Source organism: Elephas maximus, chromosome 10 (assembly GCF_024166365.1).
Source record: "Elephas maximus indicus isolate mEleMax1 chromosome 10, mEleMax1 primary haplotype, whole genome shotgun sequence".
Taxonomy (NCBI): Eukaryota; Metazoa; Chordata; class Mammalia; order Proboscidea; family Elephantidae; genus Elephas; species Elephas maximus.
Genome location: NC_064828.1, coordinates 25875378 through 25900392, shown reverse-complemented (window position 1 = coordinate 25900392; position 25015 = coordinate 25875378). Strand labels below are relative to the sequence as shown.

The 25015-nt window shown below is 37.6% G+C and overlaps 1 protein-coding gene and 1 pseudogene across 1 annotated transcript; both read left to right on the top strand.

The window, feature by feature from the left end:
- The first annotated feature begins 476 nt into the window (after positions 1-476).
- Positions 477-10363, top strand: LOC126084453 (olfactory receptor 4K15-like; annotated as a pseudogene).
- A 13067-nt stretch (positions 10364-23430) lies between these two features.
- LOC126083935 (olfactory receptor 4K15-like) lies at positions 23431-24276 on the top strand. Its single transcript, XM_049898028.1, has one exon. The coding sequence runs from the start codon at positions 23431-23433 to the stop codon at positions 24274-24276; it is 846 nt and encodes a 281-aa protein (XP_049753985.1).
- The last annotated feature ends 739 nt before the right edge of the window (positions 24277-25015 follow it).

The following is a 25015-nucleotide window of genomic DNA, read 5'->3' as shown; positions in this document are numbered from 1 at the left end:
TTAGGAATTTTACAGTGGTGAAGGTGAGGTGTAAAAATTGTGTTTTTTAGAATAGAGCTGCATACATAGTCACTGCAAAAGAAATGATTGCAGACAATGTGTATTTGCATGCTAGTGAGGATTAAAAGGAGCCCTGGTGACACAATGATGAAGCACTCAGCTGGTAACTGAAACTTTGGTGACTTGGACCCACCAGCGGCTCCATGGGCAAAAGACCTCACGCTCTACTCCTATGAAGATTACAGTCTAGGAAACCTTATGCGGCAGTTCTACTCTGTTCTACAGGGTCCACTGAGCCTGAATCTCCTCAACGGCATACAACAACAACGTGAGGGTCTATAGCACATAGGTGTATAGAGTGAGATCTGATGCCAGGCTTGGCTTTGCTCCCTTACTCCCACAATCCTATGATATTATTTGCATTTCAATGTCACTTTTCAGGAAATTTACTGATCTGATCTCAGGAACTTGAAACCATGGACCAAGGAAATAACTCAAGAGTGACTCAATTTGTGTTGCACAGTCTTTCAGGTCCTCAAGAGCTACAACTTTTCTATTTTGCATTTTTCACACTCTTCTATTCGCTGGGAAACCTCCTTATTGTGCTCACGGTCCTCTCTGAACCTGCTCTACACACACCCATGTACTTCCTGCTCAGCAACCTCTCCTTCATCGATGTGTGTCTATCCACCTTTGCCACTCCCAAAATGATTGTTGACTTCCTCAAGGAGCACAGGACCATCTCCTTTGAGGGCTGCATGGCTCAGGTATTCTTTCACCACGTATTGGCTGGTGGTGAAACGATGCTCCTTGTAGCCATGTCATATGACAGATATGTAGCCATATGTCGACCCCTCCACTATGCAGCCATCGTGAGTGTACGCAAGTGTACAGTCCTTGTTGTGGACTCCTGGCTCATTGGGGTCCTACACTCAGTAAGCCAGTTGGTCTTCATAGTAAACCTTCCATTCTGTGGTCCAAATAAAATGGACAGCTTTTTCTGTGTCCTCCCCTTGGTTATCAAACTTGCCTGCACTGATACCTATATCCTTGAGATATTGATGATTTCAGACAGTGATGTAATGGCTATGAGCTCTTTTGTGCTCTTGTTCATCTCCTACACACTCATCCTGATCACTGTGAGATGCTGATCCTCAGTGGGTATGGCCAAGGCCCGGGCCACCCTGACTGCCCATGTCACTGTAGTGACCCTCTTCTTTGGGCCCTGCATCTTCATCTATGCCTGGCCTTTCAGCAACTTCCTAGTAAATAAGGTCCTGTCAATATTGTATACGGTTTTCATCCCGCTCTTAAACCCCTTGATCTACACATTAAGAAATAAGGAGGTAGTATCAGCAATGCAGAAACTGAGTAGGCAACAAGTGAGTTTCTAACAGTTTCTTAGCTTTTTCTTGTGATAATGACAACCGTAATAAAGGGACTCAGTTATATCCTTTCCTATTAAAACTGTATTTGAACTAAGAAATTAAAAAGATGTAGATAACTTCTTGTATATGTTGTTGTTGTTAAGTGCCGTCAAGTCAGCTCCAGCTCATAGTGACCCTGTGTAGCACAGAATGAAACACTGCACCATCCTTACAATTGTTGTTATGCTTGAGCCCATTGTTGCAGCCACTGTGTCAGTCACTGATCCTCCTGACAACATGTTCAAAGTATGTGAAATGCAGTCTCACCATCCTTGCTTCTAAGGAGCATTCTGGTTGTACTTCTTCCAAGACAAATTTGTTCAGACTTTTGGCAGTCCATGGTATATTCAATATTCTTCGCCAACACAATTCAATTGTGTCAATCCTTCTTTGGTATTCCATATTCATTGTCCAGCTTTCACATGCACATGATGCAATTGAAAATACCATGGTTTGGGTCAGGTGCACCATAGTCTTCAAGGTGACATCTTTGCTTTTCAGCACTTTAAAGAGGTCCTTTGCAGAAGATTTGCCCAATGCAATACGTCTTTGGTTCCTTAGCTGCTGTTTCCATGGGAGTTGATTGTGGATCCAAGCAAAGTGAAATCCTTGACAACCTCAGTCTTTTCTCTGTTTATCATGATGTTGCTTAATGGTCCAGTTGTGAGGATTTGTGTTTTCTTTATGTTGACGTGTAATCCATACTGAAGGCTGTGTTCTTTGATCTTCATCAGTAAATGCTTCAAGTCCTCTTCACTTTCAGCAAGCAAGGCTGTGTCATCTGCATAACGCAGGCTGTTAATGAGTCTTCCTCCAATCCTGATGCCATGTTAGTCTTCATATAGTCCAGCTTCTCGGATTATTTGCTCAGCATACAGATTGAATAGGTATGGTGAAAGGATACAACCATGACACACACTTTTTCTGACTTTAAACCACTCAGTATTCCCTTTTTCTGTCCGAACAACTGCCTCTTGATCTATGTACAGGTTCCTCATAAGCACAAATAAGTGTTCTGGAATTCCCATTCTTAGCAATGTTATCCATAATTTATTTTGATCCACACAGTCGAACGTCTTTGCTTAGTCAATAAAACACAGGTAAACATTCTTAGTATTCTCTGCTTTCAGCCAGGATTCATCTGACATCAGCATTGATATCCCTGGTTGCACATAATCTTTTGAATCTGGTCTGAATTTCTTGCAGTTCCCTGTCTATATACTGCTGCAACTGCTTTTCAGTGATCTTCAGCAAAATTTTGCTTATGTGTTATATTAATGATATTGTTTGATAATTTACTCATTGGATTGGATCACCTTTCTTGGGAATAGCCATAAATATGAATCTCTTCCAGTCATTTGGCTGGTTAGCTGTCTCCCAAATTTGTTGGCATAGACGAGTGAGCACTTCCAGCACTGCATCCATTTGTTGAAACATCTCAATTGATATTCTATCAATTCCTTCCTTGTGTATAGGAATGGTATTTCTTGCAATGTGAATTCTCACTACAAACTGTCCAAACTAAGGACTAAATAGTGAATAGCTTTGGTGAACTTATTAACTGAACTCAGAAACCAAATAGAGTCATGTACTTAACCATGTGTGGTACATATTTCACGTTACAGATATCAAAATCTGGGCCCCCAATTAATGTCTCCTTGTCCCAGCCTATTAAATTGAAGTTCAGATTTGCCACTCGAAGTTAGTGGTTCAATGACTACATGCAAATATGAATATCTCTATATAGAGAGGTTTTATTCAACAACACTGCTAAATATATGCCTTTGCTCTATGTATCCATTTGCCAATCTCCAGGTACTGCCATCTAATCTACACCACCTGTCTCAGTTTTCTAGTGCTGCTATGACAGAAATACCACAAGTGAATGACTTTAACAAAGAGAAATATATTCTCTCACAGTCTGGGATGCTAAAAGCCTGAATTCAGGGTGCCAAGTCTAGGGGAAGGCTTTCTTTCTCTCTGTAGGCTCTGGGGGAAGATCTTTGTCATCACTTTTCCCCTGGGTCTAGGACTTTCTCAGTGCAGAGACTCCAGGTCCAAAAAACACGCTCAGTTTCTGCCTCTTCTTTCTTGGTGGTATGTGTTTGCTCTCCTCTCTGCTTGCTGTTTGATATCTCAAAAGAGATTGACTCAAGATACAACCTAATCCTGTAGATATGTTCTGCCTCATTAACATAACTGCCTCTAGTTCTGTCTCATTAACATCATAGATGTTAGGATTTACAACACATAGGATAATTACATTAAATCACAAAATGGAGAATGACCAAGCATTACTGGGAATCATGGCCTAGCAAAGTTGACACACATTTTGGGGGGACACAATTCAATCTTTAACACCACACAATAAACCATAAGTGAGAATACATATTTTTCAAATCTCTCAAAAATTATAAGGTCATTGTTTTGAACTTTTATACTGTTATGTCTGAAATATTATAGGATGTGTTTTATTTCTTTTTGTAGCAATTGTTTTTATAACTGAAAAATCACCTTAGATAACAGGAAAATGGAATGCCTCATGTTTTGCTTATAAAATAATTATGATTTGATTCAGGCTAATGTGTTCTTTGTTAACTCTATGGGGCAGTTCTACTTTGTCCTATAGGGTTGCTATGAGTTAGAATCGATTCGACGGCACTGGGTAAAATTATTTCTAATAATAAAACATTTTTATTTTCCTATTTTTTTTATTAAATATATACCTATCAAATTCATGCTTCTTCCACTTAATGTGATAAATACTGAAATGTACAAAATGTTAAAGTAATATAACATTTTAAAACAATTTTCAGAATAGTATTTAACTTACAATTTTTTTTAACCAGTAATCATTTTAACTGATTTCACATTCTAATTTGAGGCAATCATTTTAATCTTTTTTAACTGATTTCACATTCTAATTTGAGGCAATCATTTTAATCTTTTGATGTCTAGTGTTTGAAAGAGAAAGCCATACTGTTACTGTAGAGGGAATGGAAGCCCCCTGGACTCAATGGGTCCTTGTCTTTTTCTTTTAAGGATACACAGACAAGGCAATTTTGGGTTCAGGTCTAACAGGTTTATTTTACTTGTGGTAAGTAAAAGGAGTCAGTAAGGGCTTATGCTTCTCCAAAAGACAGATTCAAAAAGGGAAAAAGGTTAGGGCTTATTTGAGTACAGTGGAGCTAATAGAGTAATGAATATTTAGTGCGTTTCTTTCAAGGGGCAGTACTTCTCAGAATGGCAGTGCATACTAATTAGGTTGCATGCACATCTGGAATCCAAGATGGAACCCACTGATATTCAAGATAGAATCTTCTTGGCAGTCCTTGTGCACTGATCTTCGGCATTACATCTCCATCTACGGTGGACTAAGAAAGGTTAAACAGCAGTCACACTTTGTTCTTCTGTGCAAGTGGGAGCCTGTAAAAGGGGAAGGGACTAGAACAACACTAAGAAGGAGATAGTAATTCACAGGTTGTTTCAACCTTATCTCATGTGGACAGGATGTAATTCCTCCTTTCCCAACTTCTAGATGGTATCCTTTTAACAGTTTGTCATGGATTGAATTGTGTCCCCCAAAAAATATGTGTCAACTTGCTTAGGCCATGTGTGGTTGTCCTCCATTTTGTGATTGTAATTTTATGTTGAGAGGATAAGGATGGGAATGTAACACCACCCTTACTCAGGTCACCTCCCTGATCCAAGGTACAGGGAGTTTCCCTGGGGTGTGGCCTGTACCACCTTTTGTCTCTTAAGAGATAAAAAGGAAAGGAAAGCAAGCAAAGAGTTGGGGACCTCAAACCACCAAGAAAGAAGCACCAGGATCAGAACTCCTCTTTTGGATCTGGGGTCCCTGTGCCTGAGAAGCTCCTTGACCGTGGGAAGATTGAGGACAAGGACCTTCTTCCAAAGCTGAAAGAGAGAGAAAGGCTTCCCCTGGAGCTGACACCTTGAATTTGGACTTTTAGCCTACTTTACTGTGAGGAAATAAATTTCTCTTTGTTAAAGCCATTCAGTTGTGATATTTCTGCCAGGGCAGTACTAGATGACTGAGACACAGCTCTTTTTGTACCTCCAGCACAATTAACCCTACCTGTCTGAATACCCCAAAATGAAGTTATGCTTTTGAAATTGTGTGGGATAAATGGTAGATTGGAATAGGATTTAATACCAAGTATTTATGCTTTCAACAATGTTTAACTCACTTTGATCCTTTATTACTTCACCATTCTGCAAGGGTCTGTTGATTCTTCTCTGAAACATAGAACTAAAAAAAAAAAAAAAAACTAATATAGGACTGTATCATATGATGAATATGTAAATGATAATAATAAAGTCAAATTTATATTTAAAGATCACTATAGAGTTTTTTTTTTTAAATTGTATCTTTATATGTTATATCAATACATACTCACAAGATACCTCAAGGATAGGAGAAGATTATACTTCTATGACTGACAATGTTAAAATTTAGGTATTAGGAGATACTCTAAGTAAAAATACCTATGAATCCTGAAAGCATTCTTTAAAACAAACGTATGATGTCATGGCATCTGAAAGAGTAGAAGCTTTGGGAGAAAATGGGTGATGGGAAGTGATTTCAGGCAATCAAAATGATGCAAGTCCATTAAGCAGAAATTTTGTTCCTGCAAGAGTGTGAAGTAGAATTAGATCCCTTGGCCTAAGGGATCAATGCATGGACTTAACAGCAGAGTGGAGGAACTATATTAAAGAACAGTGAACTGAACACAGAACAATAGAAATTATATAATCTCAGAGAAAATAGACTAAAAATAAAAGAACAGAATGCTTCACCCTCAAGGCAGTGGAGCACAACTCCCCACTCCATAAGTGTGAGCTTTTCATAGTAACTCTTCATAGTAACTTTCTTCCAAAGAGTAGAGAGCATGGAAAGGAGGACAAAGACTAACTCTACAGTGGAGAAAACTGACAAACACTATCTCAGCCAGATAATCAAAGTCAACATCAACAGTGATAAATTATGCTGATAACATGTACCCTTCAAATGATGTGGTGAGAATGATATCTTTTTCCTGAGTACTTCATCCAAAAAATCCATAACCTGGGTTTAATCATGAGAAAAACATTAGGTAAATCTCAATTCAGGGAAATTTTGCAAAATACCTAACCAGTATGGCTCATAACTACTAAAATCATTAAAAACAAAGAAACTCTGAGAAACTCTCACAGTCAAGAGAAGTCTAAGGAGATATGATAGCTAAATGTAAGGTGGTACTTGAGATGAGATCCTGGATAGAAAAGCATATTACCTTAAAACTAAAGAAATTTGAATCAAGTATAAATTTTAGACAAAAAAAATACAACAGTGTTAGTTTATTAGTTGTGACAATGTAAAATTAAAAAAAAATAAAAAGCTGATTGTGTGCATGGGAACTCTTTATTATATTCAATTTTTTTCCTGTAAATCAAAAACTCTGCTAAAATTAAAAAAATGTATATTATTTAAAAAAATGAACAGACCTCAGGGAACTCTGGGACTATAGTAAGATATCTAACATTTATGCCATCGGAGTCCCAGAAGGAGAAAAGAATGAAGGTGGAGTTGAAACCACTTGAAATACTTGCTGAAAACTTCCCAAATTTAGCAAAATCCATACATCTACAGATTCAAGAAGCTAAGCAAACCCCAAATCAGATAAACCCACATATGAAATTCATAACAAGACACATGATGGCCAAACTTATGATAACTAAAGACAAAGGAAAAATATTGGAAATAGTAAAAGAGAAACAACAGTTTACCTACAGGGGAAAAGAAATTCAGATGACAGTGGCTTTGACATCAGAAGTCATGCTGGCCAGAAAGAAGTGCCATAAGATATTTCAAGTGCTGAAAGAAAAGGACTGTCAACTCAAAATCCTATACCCAACTAAAATATCCTTCAAGAATGAAGAAGAAATAATGACATGAACAGATGAAGAAAAATTAAGATAATTTGTCACCAACCTACCAACCCTAAAAGAATGGTTAAAGGAATAAACAGAAAGGAACCAATAAAAGAAGGGATCTTGGAACATCTGGAAGGAAGGAAGAATACAAAAAGCAAAAATACAGGCACATAAAGTAGATTTTCTCTCATCTCTTGAGTTGTCCACATCATGTTTAATGGTTGAAGAAAAATTATAACACTATCTAATGTGATTTGAAATGTAGGTAGAGGAAATATTTGAGACAATTATATTATTGGTGGTGGAGGGTAAAGGGACATAAAGGGAGGTAAGTTTTTTATGCTTCAATTGAAGTGGATCTGTGACAACACAAGCGGACAAATTATGTAGATATATTTTTTTTTTATAATGTAATATCTAGAGCCACCACTACAAATGCTGACCTAAGAAATACATTCAGAACACTATAGTTCAATCAAAAGGACATTTGAATAAATATCCAAGTAACCTGCATGAAGGCAAGGAAAAGGAAACAGATATACATCAGAGGAACAAACAGAAAACAAAAAATAAAATGGCTGAGGTAAGTCCCAACATATCAATAAATTCATTAAAAATATATTGTCCAAATACACCATGTGAAAGACAAAGATGGGTAGTGGATTAAAAAAAAAAAAATTGACCCAACTATGTTGTTGTGGTGGTTAGGTGCTGTTGAGTAGGTTCTGAATCATAGCAACCCTATGTACAACATGGTAAAACACTGCCCAATATCATGCTCTCCTCATATTTGTTGTTATGCTTGAGCCCGTTGTTGCAGGCACTGTCTCAATCCATCTCATTGAGGGTCTTCCTCTTTTTCGCTGACCCTCCACCTTACCAAGCATGATATCCTTCTCTAGGGACTGATCCCTCACAACATGTCCAAAGTATGTGAGACATAGTCTTGTCATCTTTGCTTCTAAGGAGTATTCTGGTTGTACTTCTTCCAAGACAGATTTATTCTTTCTTTTGGCAGTCCATGGTATATTCAATTATTTTTTGCCAACACCACAATTCAAAGGTGTCAGTTCTTTTTTGGTCTTCCTCATTCAAGGTCCACCTTTCACATGCATATGGGGCAATCGTAAACACCATGACTTGGGTCATGCACACCTTAGTCTTCAAGGTGACATCTTTGCTTTTTAACACTTTAAAGAGGTCTTTTGCAGCAGATCTGCCCAATGCAATGCCTCATTTGATTTCTTGACTGCTACTTCTGTCGTTGTTAATTGTGGATCCAAGTGAAATGAAATCCTTGACAACTTCAGCCTTTTCTCCCTTTATCATGATGTTCCTTATTGTTCCAGTTTTGAGGATTTTTCTCTTCTTTATGTTGAGGTGTAATTCATACTGAAGGCTGTGGTCTTTGATCTTCATCAGTAAGTACTTGAAGTCCTCTTCACTTTCAGTAAGCAAGGTTGTATCATCTGCATAATGCAGGTTGTTAATGAGTCTTCCTCCAATCCTGATGCCCCATTCTTCTTCTTATAGTCCGGTCTCTTGGATTATTTGCTCAGTATGCAAATTGAATAGGTGTGCTGAAAGGATACAACCCCAATGCACATCTTTCCTGAGTTTAAACCATGCAGTATTCCCTTGTTCTGTCCAAAGAACTGCCTCTTGATCTACGTATAGGTTCCTCATGAGCACAATTAAGTGTTCTGGAATTCCCATTCTTTGCAATGTTATCCATAATTTGTTTTGTCCGCACAGCCGAATGCCTTTGCATAGTCAATAAAACACAGGTAAACATCCTTCTGGTGTTCTCTGCTTTCAGCCAGGATTCATCCGACATCAGCTATGATATCCCTGGTTCCACGTCCTCTTCTAAATCTGGCTTGAATTTCTTGCAGTTCCCTGTAGATATACGGCTGCAATCGCTTTGGAATGATCTTCAGCAAATTTTTGCTTGCATGTGATATTGATGATATTGTTTGATAATTTCCACATTCACTTGGATCATCTTCCTTTGGAATAGGCATAACTGTGGATCTCTTTCAGTTAGTTGACCAGGTAGCTGCCCTCCAAATTTCTTGGCATAGACGAGTGAGTACTTCCTATGCTCTGTTTGCTGAAATGTCTGAATTAGTATTCTGTCAGTTCCTGGAGCCTTGTATTTCATCAATGCCTTCAGTGCAGCTTGGACTTCTTCCTTCAGTGACACCAGTTCTTGATCATATGCGACCTCCTGAAATGGTTGAAGTTGACAAGTTTTTCTGGTATAGTGACTATGTGTATCCCTTCCATCTTCTTTTAATGCTTCCTGCATCATTTAGTATTTTCCCTATAATATCCTTCAGTATTAAGCCTGTGTTTAGGATCCTCCAAAATATGGCCCAGCAAAACTCTCTGACATATGTTATGCTGTAGCCAAGCTGCAACAGTGGTTCTTGGGTCAATTCCACTTTTCTTCACTCACATCTCTGTTTACTTTGATCTACATACAACGTGTAATCTTTCTTCACTATCTCTGCCTTTCAAAACTTTGTGTCTCATTTAACGTTCTTCACAAATACTACGTTTTTGCCTTTTTCCTTCTTTGTATTTATCGCTTTCTCTAAGCTTCTCCTTCTTCATACTTCTTCCTTTCCAGAAAAATATAATCTCTCCCAGTGCTGAATATCTGTGTAGTTTTGTTTGACCTTCTCTTTTAATATGTATACTATTCTCTTTGTATTATTTTTCATTGTTTATTTTCTTTCATTGTTCACTCTAAATTGCAAACAATTTGTAAATAGGCACTTTGTCTTACCCATTCTTGAATTGCTATTCTATGGTTTTAAATGTAGTAGAGATTCAATTTTTTTAATTATTGAATTAAATTTAATTGAGTGATACAGACAAATACAACTATCTGGTGATTTGTAGTTTTGCTATATTTATAGTTTTTGCTGTATTTCAACATTTTGCCTTATCTATTATTACAGCAGCAGTCCCTGGATGCTGCAAATGGTTAAAGCACTCAGCTGCTTGCTGAAAGTTTGGAAGATCGAGTCCACCCAGTGGAGCCTCTGAAGAAAATTAGTCATTGAAAATCCTATGAAGCACAGTTCACCTCTCACACACTTGGGGCTGCCATGATTCAAAGTTGATTTGATGGTAACTGGAACTGGATTATTACAGCAATTAGAATGTGGCTTGAAACAACACTTATTTCTCAGAGTGCACAGAGAGAATAAAAGTTATGAGAATTTAATGATAACTCTAAAAAATGCTCGGAAATCTTGCCTGTGAATAGATATTCATAAGAAGTTAATGCCACACTAGTTACAAGAGGTGAAAGATGGGTTAGGGGATGATCCTTAGAAGTGTGAATCCCTAGGTAGAAATAATACTTGCTAATCTATTATATTAAACAGCTTGTTAGTAATGGTCTCACTGGGACATAATTAACCTTCAGTGACAAATGCATTTTCATCTCTACTTCCTCTAAAATAAAGTGTGTAAAGTACAAGTGAGGCAGATTGCAAGCAGTATGGTATGATCACATTTCTAATTGCATGATGGGTCATGTTATTCCAGTGGAATTTCTGAAATAAAAAGTTGGCAAATTCCAACTCTGTTAGTAAAGTCTATATGGCAACCCAGCAACAACTCATGTAAGTTTTAATTCTTCTGTCACTTCGAAGAACTCTATGTAGACAAGCTATTTTAATATAGTTTTCTATTCCTTTTAATTCTGTCAGTTAGATTGAATTTGACTCAGTGGCAATGGGTTTTTGATTGGTGCCATTCTTAGTTTATATATATAGTTATATATATTCACATATGTATCTCAATAGTCTTATGCTTTGTTCAATACCTAGCACATACTGAGCATACAAGAAATGGTGGCTATTAATATCTCATCCAAAAACTCTGGAAATAAATAAAACAATCCAAATATAATTTATATTTTATATTTATATATTATATATTTAATAGCTTCTAGATTTTTACATTGCCTTTTGAGTGCCATTCTTAGAGCCCTAATGGCACAGTGGTTAAGAGCTCAGCTGCTAACCAAAAGGTCAGCAGTTCGAATCCACCAGCCACTCTTTGGAAACTCTATGAGACAGTTCTACTCTGTTGTAGAAGGTTGCTATGAGTCAAAATCGGCTCGCTGACAATGGCTTTTCGATTGGTGCCATTCTTAGTTTGTAGTTAATCACAGAGATTATTTCAGGGTCCATACTCTCAAAGGTCTCATGTTATTTGTGTACTGGCTTAAGTGCCTCAGCTAGGTGGTAGCTGGAGTATCCACAGTTTAGTACTCAAAAAGAGCCAATACATACAAACTCAACCTAACTCTTTTACCTTTATCGAGCTAACTTTGAGAGTCTATTTTCTTTTTTGCAAAGGCCTTTCTGCTTAAATTTTTTTTTCTGCTTACCTCTTGAGAAGATTTATTTTTCCTTTGTTTATTTATTTTTTGCTACTTTTACTTCTATAATGATTTGGGGCCAGAAGGACACACCCATATGATTTTCCATAAGATTCCCATTAAGTTTAAAAGGTTTAGAGTCTGTGGAATTACTCAAAATTAATAGTCAATGATAGAGATTTGGATTAAGATTTGATTTTGGTTCCTAGTTCTATCCTCAGCATGTGTCTCTGCCTTAGAACTTATAGTGACTAGTGATCCAGAAATTCTGTTTATATTAAAATATTCTCTTGTTTCTTACTATTTGTGAAATACCACCCAAATTCATGTCATGCAATAGATTTTTTTTATATTGAAAGCTATGCATTTAAAGTGGATTCATAAGTAAATAACCCTAAGTAATATTGTCTTCCAATTTTCAATATCCATTTCTATTTTTACATTGTCAGCTATAAAATAGGAAGAAAATGCTGATGAATGTTAAGAAAAATGATTCAAATGGAGAGTTTTACCACAGTGCTCGGAGGGCTTTACCAATGCTAGTAAATTAGCATAATTATGACGGAGAAATGCAATCAGTCTGAAAATGCCTTTCCTTTCTTCCTTTCTGCCTTCCTCTTTTTTCCTTCCCTCTCTCCCTCCATTCTTTACTCCCTCCCTTCTTTCCTTCTTTCTTTTCTTTTTAAAAATCGGTTGTCCTTTAGCATAGTCATGTTTTCAAGATGATAGAATATGCATTGACTCTTTTGACATTTTCAGGTTCAAACTTCATGGGGCAGTTCTACTCTGTCTAGAGGGTCACTGTGAGCCACAACGGACTGGATGGCAATGGATTTTTATAAACAAGGACAGAATGATAATGTAACAATTTGTTTTCATCAATCATTATTCTGCCTAGTAAAACTCTGTTGTATTCATGCATGTATGCGTATATATTATTCATATTAGTATTTATGAATCTATTCATTAATTTGGCAACTTCTTTTGAGCTTTTACAAGCAGGCTTTTTGTGTGGCACAGGCTTAACTGTGGTGGGAAAAAAGCTTAGTTCTTTGTCATGGGGAGTTGAGAATCAAATTTAATCACCTGAGAGGCTATAATTTCAGCTTCCTTCTTTTAAAATAAGTAACAACTAAATGAGTAATAAAACAAATTTTTATACATTTTTACTTTGAGTTAATTGATTTTTGGTCCTCTCTTGGGAAAAAGCAAGAACATCTTAGACTTCTCTCTGATTGATGGAACATCTGGTTACATCTTTCTCTGATAATTCCTTGTACTAAGGTTTGGTTTATTTTAGGAGACAAGTTAAAGGTAATATATGGCCAATTGCCAGGGACATGCAAGAGAGATCAGACTATTTGTAAGGCTCCTTAGCCTGGTACTAGGCAAAAGAACCAGCGAGATGAAACGGAAATTTTGTGGAGTGATTTCAGAGGCCTGCTGAAAACCTCATTCTTTACCCTCCTTCAACTCTTCCCTGGTACTTGTAATTTTTAGGATGGAATTTTATCTCCTTTAGCATAAGGCTTTGATTACCATAATAATGGCATCCTTCCAACCTTACCAAACAGCAACATCCCCATTTGTCCAGTAAATGTGACACTTGAAGATGTGACCTCTCAAAATTTCACTATTAAGAACTCACTCAACATACTTTTCCATAACCACCATTGTTTTAAAAGTTTTGTTTAAAAACTGAATTTATCCATTTACAAGCCTTTTCAATATACTTTTTAAAATATTGAATCTACATTGGTGGACAAAGGCTTTTTAAGCTGGACAACAAACTCTGAAACCATTTATGAAAATAATAGATCTGAATTTGGTAAAATATTTTAAATAATTTTATAGAAAATTTGACATAAATAAAATTAAGAGAAAAATAGTAAATTAAAACATTTGTAGAATATCTGTAAAAAAAAGATACTACCTTAATAGGTAAAATATCTTTATAAGTAAATAATAAGATGGAGGGCCCAATAGAAAAATGGTCAAACGACGTGGACAGGTAATGAATGAATGAATAAACGGCCAACTCAATTAATGATCACTAAATGCATTGAAACATCAATCAGATGCACTTTCATGTAGCGAATAAGTAAAAATGAAAAGTATGACACAGTGCCTTAACAACTTGCAACTTTAAATGGTGCAGATAAAATGCCTTGAGTCCCACCTATGTGAAAAATGGCTACTGGGCAAATATTCCAGGTAAGAAGGTGGAAGTAACTCTGCCACCTTTTACTACCTTCCATTGGACAAAACCTGTAACACGTTATGAGATCCCATAACATCAGTTACATCAATTGGGAAATGGAGGGGCAGGTTTCTCTGGCCATAGAAGCATGTGAGTGATCCAAGTGATCCAAGCCTGGCCAGTCATGATCTTCCCAGACTATGAATAGTCCAAGGATCAAACAAGGTTAAACCTTGGTGTAGGGTCAAAGTCTCATCAGGATATTTGATATACGGATCCTGAGTGACTGCTTCTCTTCTTTCTGGGATTATGACCTACGAGAACTTTGCAAGCCTTATAGAATTCCTCATCCTTTTTGAGTAGCAGCCATAGTTTAGAAGGACTGACTCAAGCCCCAGCTCCAGGGATGAGCACAAATGAGCAACTTAGCATGAAGACTTGTGATATATTGAACAGAAAGTTTCTAAAATATATATGTATAATGATATATCTTAAATAAAAAATTATGTATGCCCATGAAGTGTTAACTAAAAATATGGTTAAAAAAAAATAGGGAAAATTGCAAATATCTTTATAACAAAATATCAAAAATACATTTTTAAAAGCTGAACTCTATTGACATGGAAAACCATTTATGATAATTGTTGAGTGGTAGGTTATAAAACAATCCTTTAATTAGAACACACAGGGATAATAACTATAAATATAGTTATATATATGTGTTTTTATTAAAGATAATTTTTAATTTTTTCAAATTATATTTGATTTTTCTAAATTAAAAAAATAGAACCTTATCAATTCAAAAGAGCCTTACTTTTTTTTTTTTTTCAAACGGGTGAAATAGATATTGTTGTGGTCACACGCTTTCCAGTCAATTCCAAATCATAGCCACTGTATACCAAACCCAATGCCTTGGAATCGATTCTGACCTATAGGTCAGAGTAGAACTGCCCCATATAGTTTCCAAGGAGCGCCTAGTGGATTCTAACTGCCAACCTTTTGGTTAGTAGCCATAGCTCTCAACCACTACGCCACCAGGTTTTCCAGCCACCCTATAGGACAGAGTAAAACTGCCCCATAGTGTTGTCTAGTCTATAATCTTTATGGAAGCAGATATCCAGTTCTTTTTTCTTTGGAACAGCTGGTGGATTTGAACTGTCAACCTTTCTGTTAGGGCAGTAGAGTGCTTAACCACTGCACCAACAGGGCTTCTTGTTTAAAAAGATAATACATGCTATTGCAGAAAAGCAAACACCTCAGGAAATATAAAAACGTATACAGAATGAAATGACTGTTACTCAGAGATAATCACTGTTACACTGGCAAAGGCTTGTAAAAGGTTTCCTATGTGTATATACACTGTTGCAATAGTAAGAAGAAATCTCTATGGAGGTGATTTTAGCAAATGAGTTTCAGACCCCTATCGTACTTTTTGGAAACTTTGGCGGCGTATTTGTTAACAGGTACGGCTACTAACCAAAAGGTCAGCAGTTCGAATCTACCAGGCAGTCCTTGGAAACTCTACGGGGCAGTTCTGCTCTATCCTATAGAGTTGCTATGAGTTGGAACCGACTCAATGGCAAAGGGTTTATAGTACTTTTCTTCCATTTCAGGTAAGGAGACAGAGTTTTGCACAGTTAAGAATGTTTACTTTGTCTGACTGCAGGTTTCACTAGCTCTCTGGAGAAAGGAGTCTGATGACCTTGGAATCCTAAAATGGAACAGACAAGAGGGGAGAAATTCACTAACTTTTGGTGAACAAAGGCGACAGAAGGAACTAAAGGTAAACTTTACCATTTTGACTGTTTTGGCCCAGGTGGGAAAGACTCTTTTTTGTTGTTGTTAGAGGGTGTTGAGTCAATTTTGACTCATGGTGACCCCACTTGTGTAAATATAACTGATCCATAGTGTTTTCAAGGTTGTGACCCTTTGGAAGTAGATCACTGGCTTGTCTTCTGAGGAGCCTCTAGGTGGGTTTGAACTGCCAACCTTTAGGCTAATAGTCAAGGCTTAACCCTTTCCATCACCCTGGGGACCCAGGCCAAGTTTCTTAATGATCTACAATGACTTCCTGTCTTCTTTTGCAAAAACAGAATGCTACATGCAATGACCTAACTCTCTCACTTCAGGCTTTTTGAAATTTCTCTCCAGAAAATGAGTTATTTCCATTTCTTGATCAGTAGAATCCAAAGTAGGGTGCATATATGTATCCCAGCAGGTGAGCTGCTTGAATGTGAGAAAAACATTAGTAGTTCTTTTGATATTTATGAATTATTTCTTAAATTTCAGTTATATTGTATGTAATATTTTAGTGTATATGTATATAATTTACGGACCCCTCGTGGCACAGCGGTTAAGAGTTTGGCTGCTAACCAAAAGGTTGGCAGTTCAAGGTAAATGAATATATCTGACCATAGCCTTTTGGTGTTAGAAGAGTACAATGAAAAAAAAATTGGAGCCCACATGTCTAAAGGTAAGGTCCCTATGTTGTTGCATCCAACTATTCTGTATTCTTGCATTTCATCTAGTTTCTTCATAATTATCTTAGTAAATTTATCTTCATACTAAATTAAAAGTTGAAAACTTACTAAAACAGAATCATTTTTATTTCTCAGATGAAAAAAATCTGAGGCTTTTAAGAGTTTTTTCTAGAGTTTTCTCCAAAGTACACAGAGATAATTAGCTTATAAAATAAAAACACTTCTCTCTTAACTGATAGGAAAATAAAAATGCATTTGATCTGCAAATATTATTGAACACAATCTATGAGCAATGTATTCTTAAAAACAAAAAGACAAACAGACAAAAAGGACAAAATATGAACACTTTCCTTCATAATGATAAAATGTGTTCGTGTAAATTATGGGCAAGACAGGTTGATCATAGCAGCAAATACAACTTTTTTTTGTACTTCATACTGAAGATCACATATTAAATTCACTCAAATTCAGAGTCACTGGGTGAAGAAGAGCCATTCTGACTTTACAATAGTCTAAATTAAGAATGTCCAATAAAAAGATGGAAATACGATATGAAATATATGAACTCAAATATTAACATGCTTGAATGTAATTAAATGCCACTGAAGTTCAGGAAATATCTTGTTCTACTAAGTAGGATAAGAAAACACTTTGATATTTTTTCTACCATGTCAATTTGCACTTAGAAATCTTTTCGTCACTGGTGGAAAAAAGGCATAGTACAAAATTGTCATTGTCCTGGCACTCTTCTAAATATCTCACCTTTTATACTTGTTAATTCTGATAACAATTCTATGAGATTCAGATCATTAAACCCTCAATTTACAAATGCACAAACTGAGGCACAGAGGACTTAATGAACTTGACCAAGGTCATACTGCTAGGAATTACAAGAGAATGAATTTGAATACAATCCAATCTTGATCCAAATTCCTATGGTATTTTTAACAAAGATGGAGAAACAAATCACCAACTTCATATAGAAAGGGAAGAGGCCCAGGACAAATAAAGCATTAATGAAGAAGAACAAAGTGGGAAGCCTCACACTACTTAATTTTAGAACCTATTATACCAACATGGTAGACAAAACAGCCTGATTCTGGTACAAAAACAGATGCATATACTAATGGAACAGGATTGAGAAGTCAGACGTAAATTCATCCACCTATGAGCAGTTGATATTTGACAAAGAACCAAAGTCCAGTTAAGTGGGGAAAAGAGTCTCTTTAACAAATGGTGCTGGCATAACTGGATGTCCATCTGCAAAAAATTAAACAAGACTGATACCTCACACCATGTATGAAAACTAACTAAGAATGGATCAAAGGCCTAAATATGAAATCTAAAGTGATAAAGATCATGGTAGAAAAAATAGGAAATATACTACGAATCCTAATACATGGCATAAACAGAATACAAACCATAACTAACAGTGCACAAACACTACAAGAGAAACTAGATAACTGGGAGCTCCTAATAATCAAATACTTATGCTCATACAAAGACATCACCAAATTTTTTGTCTATGACATATCTGATCAGAGTCTAATCTGTAAAATCTGCACGACACTGCAACACCTTAACAACAAAAAAAGACAAACTACCCAATTAAAAAATGGGCAAGGGGTATAAACACACACTTTACCGTAGAAGACATTCAGGCAGCTAACAGATACATGAGGAAATGTTCATGATTATTAGCCATTAGAGAAATGCAAATCAAAACTACAATGAGATACCATCTCACCCCAACAAGGCTGACAGTAATCAAAAAAACACAAAATAATAAATGTTGGAGAGGTTGTGGAGAGATCGAAACTCTTATGCACTGCTGGTAGGAATGTAAAATGTTATAACCACTTTGGAAATCGATTTGGTGCTTCCTGAAAAAGCTAGAAATAGAAGTTCCATATGATCCAGTAATCCCACTCCTTGAAATATACCCTAGAGAAATAAAAGCCATCACACAAATAAATATATGCACACCCATGTTCATTGCAGCACTGTTCACAATAGAAAAAACATGGACACAACCTAGGTGCCCATCAGCAGACAAATGGGTAAACAAATTATGGTACATACACACAATGGAATGCTGTGCAATGATAAAAAAAAAATAATGAATGATGAATACATGAAACTTCTCACAACATGGGTGAATTTGGAGGGCATTATGCTGAGTGAAATTAGTCAATCACAAAAGGACAAATATTGTATGAGACCACTATTATAAGAATTCAAGAAAAGGTTTAAACACAGAAGGAAACATTCTTTGATTGTTATGAGGGTGAGGAGAGTGGGAGAGGGGAATTCACTAACTAGTAGTAGACAAGAATCATCTTAGGTTTAGGTAAAGGGAAGTACAACACACAATACAGAGAAGTCAGCACAACGAGGCTAAAGCAAAAGCTAAGAAGTTTCCTGAACACAACCAAACAATTTGAGGGACAGAGTAGCTGGGGCTGGGGTCTGGGGGTCATGGTTTCTGAAGAAGTCTAGGTTGACAGTCATAACAATGTTTATCAAGAAAATGTTCTGCATTCCACTTTGGTGAGTAGTGTCTGGGGTCTTAAAAGCTTGTGAGTGACCACCTAAGATGCATCAATTGGCCTAACCCACTTGGAGCAAAGGTGAATGAAAAACACCAAAGACGCAGGGGAAAGATTAGCCCAAGAGACAAAAGGGCCACATAAACCAGACTCTCCATCAGCATGAAAGCAGAACTGGACGGTGCCCGGCTACCATCAATGACCACCCTGACAGGCAACACAACAGAGAGTCCCTGATGAAGCAGGAGGAAGTATGGAGCGGAACTCAACTTCATGTGAAAAGACCAGACTTAATGGTCTGACTGAGACTGGAAGATCTCCTGAAGCCATGGCCCCCGATGCTCTGTTAACCCAGAACTAAAACCATTCCTGAAGCCCACTCTTCAAAGATTAGACTTGACTATAAAACATAAAATGATATTTGTGAAGAGTGTCCTTCTTAGTTCAAGCAAGTACAGTAGACTAAATGGTTGGCTCCTGTCTGGAGGCAGAATGTGATGGTACGAAGGCACAGGAGATGGTTGAATAGACATAAGAAACCTGGTGTGGAAAGGGGAAGTGTGTTGTCACATTATAGGGATTGCAACTCATGTTGCATAACAATATGTGTATAAAGTTTTGTTTGTGAAATTAACTGGAGCTGTAAAATTTCACCTAAAGCACAATAAAAAAAAAAAAAGAAAAAAAAGAGAACTTGAAACCTATCATTTTGACTCTAGAGCTGCATTGTCCTCTTTACTGTTGTTGCTGTTGTTAGGTGCCTTGTAGTCCATTCAGACTTATAGCAACCCTATGTACCATAGAATGAAACACTGCCCAGTCCTGTGCCGTGCTCATGGTAGTTGTTATGCTTGAGCCCATTGCTGTAGCCACTGTGTCAATTAATCTTGTCAAGGGTCTTCCTCTTTTCCGCTGACACTGTATTTTACCAAGCATGATGTCCTTCTCCAGGGACAGATCCTTTCTGACAACATGTCCAAAGTACGTAAGATGTAGTCTTGCCATCATTGCTTCTAAGGAGCATTCTGGTTGTACTTCTTCCAAAACAGATTTGTTCATTCTTTTGACAGTCCATGGTATATTCAATATTACTCACCAACACCACAATTCAAAGGCGTCAATTCCTTTTCGGTCTTCCTTATTCATTTTCCAGCTTTCACATGCATATGAGGCAACTGAAAATACCCTGGTTTGGTCAGGCACACCTTTGTCTTCAAGGTGACATCTTTGCTTTTCAACACTTTAAAAAGGGCTTTTGTGACAGATTTGCCCAATGCAATGTGTCTTTTGATCTCTTGACGGCTGCTTGCAACAGTGTTTATTGTGGATCCAAGTAAAAAGAAATCCTTGACACCTGCATCCCTTTCTCCCTTTATCACGATGTTGCTCCTTGGTCCAGTTGTGAGGATTTTTGTTTTCTTTATGTTGAGGTGTAATCCATACTGAAGGCTGTGGTCTTTGATCTTCGTCAGTAAGTGCTTCAGGTCTTCTTGACTTTCAGCAAGCAAAATTGTGTCATCTTAATAACACAATTTGTTAATGGGCCTTCGTCCAAGCCTCATGCCCCATTCTTCTTCATATAGTCCATCTTCCTGGATTATTTTCTCAGCATAGAGATTGAACAGGTATGGTGAAAAAATACAACCCTGACACACACCTTTCCTGAGTTTAAACCATACAGTATCCTCTTGTTCTGTCCGAACAACTGCCTCTTGATCAATGTACAGGTTCCTCATGAGCACAATTAAGTGTTCTTGAATTTCCATTCTTTGCAATGTGACCCATAATTTGTTACAATCCGCTCAGTTGAATGACTTTTCATAGTCCGTAAAACACAGGCAAACATCCTCTGGCATTCTCTGCTTTCAGCCAGGATCCGTCTGACACCAGCAGTGATAGCCCAGGTTTCACGTCCTCGTCTGAACCCAGCCTGAGTTTCTGGCGGTTCCCTGTTGATATTGCTGCAGTTGCTTTGGAATGCTCGTCAGCAAACTTTTGCTTGTGTGTGGTACTAAATATTGTTCAATAATTCCCACGTTCGGTTAGATCGCCTTTCTTGGGAATAGGCATAAATATGGATCTCTTCCAATCAGTTGGCCAGGTAGCTGACTTCCAAGTTTCTTGGCATAGGCGAGTGAGCACTTCCAGGGCTGTATCCATTTGTTGAAACATCTGAATAGGTGTTCCGTCAATTCCCAGAGCCTTGTTTTTCACCAATGCCTTCAGTGCAGCTTGGACTTCTTTGTCCAGTATCATCGGTTCCTGATCATATGCTACCTCCTGAAATGGTTGAATGTCGACCAATTCTTTTTCATATAGTAACTCTGTATTCCTTCCATCTTCTTTTGATGCTTTCTACATCATTTAATATTTTCCGCATTGAATCCTTCACTAATGGAACTCAAGAGCTTGAATTTTTTCTTCAGTTCTTTCAGCTTGAGAAATGCCAAGCATGTTCTTCCCTTTTCGTTTTCTACCTCCAGCTCTTTGCACAGGTCATCATAATACTTTACTTTGTCTTCTTGAGCTGCTCGTTGGGATCGCCTGTTCAGTTTTTTTACTTCATCATTTCTTCCTTTTGTTTTAGCTGCTCGACATTCAAGAGCAAGTTTCAAAGTCTGTTCTGACATCCCTTTCAGTCTTTTATTTCTCTCTTGTCTTTTTAATGACCTCTTGCTTTCTTCATCTATGATGTCCTTGATCTCATTCCACCACTCGTCTGACCTTAGGTCATTAGTGTTCAACCCATGAAATCTATTCTTGAGATGACCTCTAAATTCAGGTGAGATATACTCAAGGTTGTATTTTGGCTCTTGTGGAGTTGTTCTACTTTTCTTCAGTTTCAACTTGAACTTGGATATAAATAATTGATGGTCCGTTCCACAGTCGGTCCCTAGCCTTGTTCTGACTGATAACATTGAGCTTTTCCATTGTCTATTTCCACAGATGTTGTCGATTTGATTCCTGTGTACTCCGTCTGGAGAGGTCCATGTGTATAGTCACCATTTACGTTGAAGAAAGAAGGTATTTGCAATAAAGAAGTCATTAGTCTTGCAAAATTCTATCATACAATCTCCAGCATCATTTCTGTCACCAAGGCCGTATTTTCCACCTACCAATGCTTCTTTGTTTCCAACTTTCCCGATCCAATCACTAATGATTATCTATGCCTCTTGATGGCATGTTCAGTCAATTTCAGACTGCAGAAGCTGGTAAAAATCTTCGATTTCTTCATTTTTGGCCTTAGTAGTTGGTGTGTAAATTCGAATAATAGTCTTCCTTGTAGGAGTATGGATATTATCATATCACTGACAGTGCTGTACTTCAGGATAGATCTTGGAATGTTCTTTTTGATGATGACTTCAAGGCAGTTCCTCTTCAAGTTGTCATTGCTGACATAGTAGACCATATGGCTGTCTGATTCAAAATGGCCAATGCCAGTCCATTTCAACTCACTAATGCTTAGGATATTGATGTTTATGTGTTCCATTTCATTTTTTATGATTTCCAATTTTCCTAGATTCATACTTCATACATTCCAGCTTCTGATTTTCAATGGATGTTTGCAGCTTGTTCTTCTCATTTCGAGTTTTGCCACTTCAGCAAATGAAGGTCCCAAAAGCTTAACTCCATTCACATTGATAAGGTCAACTCTACTTTGAAGAGGCAGCCCTTCCCCAGTCTTCTTTTGAGTGCCTTCCAACCTGAGGGACTCATCTTCCAACACTATATCAGACAATGTTCCACTCACTGCTATTCATAAGTTTTCACTGGGTAATTCTTTTCGGAAGTAGACCGCCGGATCCTTCTTCCTAGTTTGTCTTAGTCTGGAAGCTCAGCTGAAATCTGTCCTCCATAGATGACACTGTTGGTATCTGAATGCCCATGGCATAAGTTCCAGCATCACAGCAACACACAAGCCCCCACAGTACAACAAACTGACAGAAATTTGGGGGGTCCTATTTACAAGGAATTTTAAAGTGGTGGAGGTGAGGAGTAAAAATTATATTTTTACAATATAGATGTCATGCTGGGATGCAGAGTTGAAGGTCAGCATACACAGTCACTACAAAAGAAATGATTGCAAACAATGTGTGTGTCTGAAGGAGCCCTGGTGGCATAATGACTAAGCACTCAGCTGCTAACTGAAAGGTTGGTGATTTTGACCTACCAGCTGCTTCATGAGAGAAAAGAACTGATGATCCAAGAAACTCTGTCAGGCAGTTCTACTTTATCCTACAAGGTCCACTGAGTCTGAATGACTCAATGGCACACAGCAACAACATGAGGATCTAAAGTACATAAGTATATAGAGTTAAATTTGATGCCAGGCTTGGCTTTGCTAGCTTACTTCCACAATCCAATGATACTATTTCCATTTCCATGTCACTTTACAGGAAATTTTCTGATCTGATCTCAGAAACTTGAAATCATGGACCAAGGAAATAACTCAAGAGTGACTCAATTTGTGTTGCACAGTCTTTCAGGTCCTCGAGAGCTACAACTTTTCTATTTTGCATTTTTCACACTTTTCTATTCATTTATTATGCTGGGAAACCTCCTCATTGTGCTCACGGTCCTCTCTGAACCTACGCTACACACACCCATGTACTTCCTGCTCATCAACCTCTCCTTCATCGATGTGTGTCTGTCCACCTTTGCCACTCCCAAGATGATTGTTGACTTCCTTATGGACCACAAGACCATCTCCTTTGAGGGCTGCATGGCCCAGATATTCTTTCATCATGTCTTTGCTGCTGGTGAAATGACGCTCCTTGTGGCCATGGCATATGACAGGTATGTAGCCATATGTCAACCCCTGCACTATGCAGCCATCATGAGTGTACGAAAGTGTACAGGCCTTGTCGTGGGCTCCTGGCTCATTGGGGTCCTGCACTCGGTAAGCCAGTTGGTCTTCACAGTAAACCTTCCATTCTGTGGTCCAAATCAAATGGACAGCTTTTTCTGTGACCTTCCCTTAGTTATCCAACTTGCCTGCACTGATACTTATATTATTCAGATACTTACACTTTTAGACAGTGATCTAATAGCTATGAGCTCTTTTGTGCTCTTGCTCATCTCCTACACACTCATCCTGGTCACTGTGAGACGTCGATCCTCAGTGGGTATGGCCAAAGCTCGGGCCACCCTTACTGCCCATGTCACTGTGGTGACCCTCTTCTTTGGACCTTGCATCTTCATCTATGCCTGGCCTTTCAGCAACTTCCCAACTGATAAGTTTCTGTCAATATTCTATACTGTTTTCACCCCTCTCTGAAACCCCTTGATCTACACATTAAGAAATAAGGAGGTAATATCAGCAATGCAGAAACTGAAGAGGCGACACGTAAGTTCCTAACAGTTTCTTGGCTTTCCCTTGTGATAATGACTACCATAATAAAGGTACCTACTCATGTCCTTTGCTATTAATACTATATTTGAATTATGAAATTAAATAGATGGAGATATTTCTTGTATCTAGGGATGGTATTTGTTGCAATGTGAACTCTCACTGCAAACTATCCAAACATAAGGACTAAATAGTGAATAGCTTTGGTGAACTCATTAACAAAATTCAGAAAACAAACAGATTCATGTAGGTAACCATGTAAATGCAGCATATTTCACCATGTCACAAACATCAAAATCTGGGCCCCCAATTAATGTTTCTTTGTCTTAGCATATAGAATTGCCACTCAGTTTTAGTGGTTCAATGACTACAGCCTAAAATGGACATCTCTCTATATACCCGTTGCCATCGAGAGTTTTTTTTTTTTTTTTTTCTGACAACACTGCTATATAGATGCCTTTGCTCTGTATATTCGTTTACCAATCTCAAAGTTCTGCCATCAGATGTATACCACCTGTTTTAGTTATCTGGTGTTGCTATAACAGAAATTCCAAAAGTGGATGGTTTTAACAAACATAAATTTAATAGCTTATAGTCTGGGAGGCTAAAAGTCCAAATTCAGAGTGCCTACTTTAGGCGAAGGCTCTCTCTCTGTCGGCACTGGGGA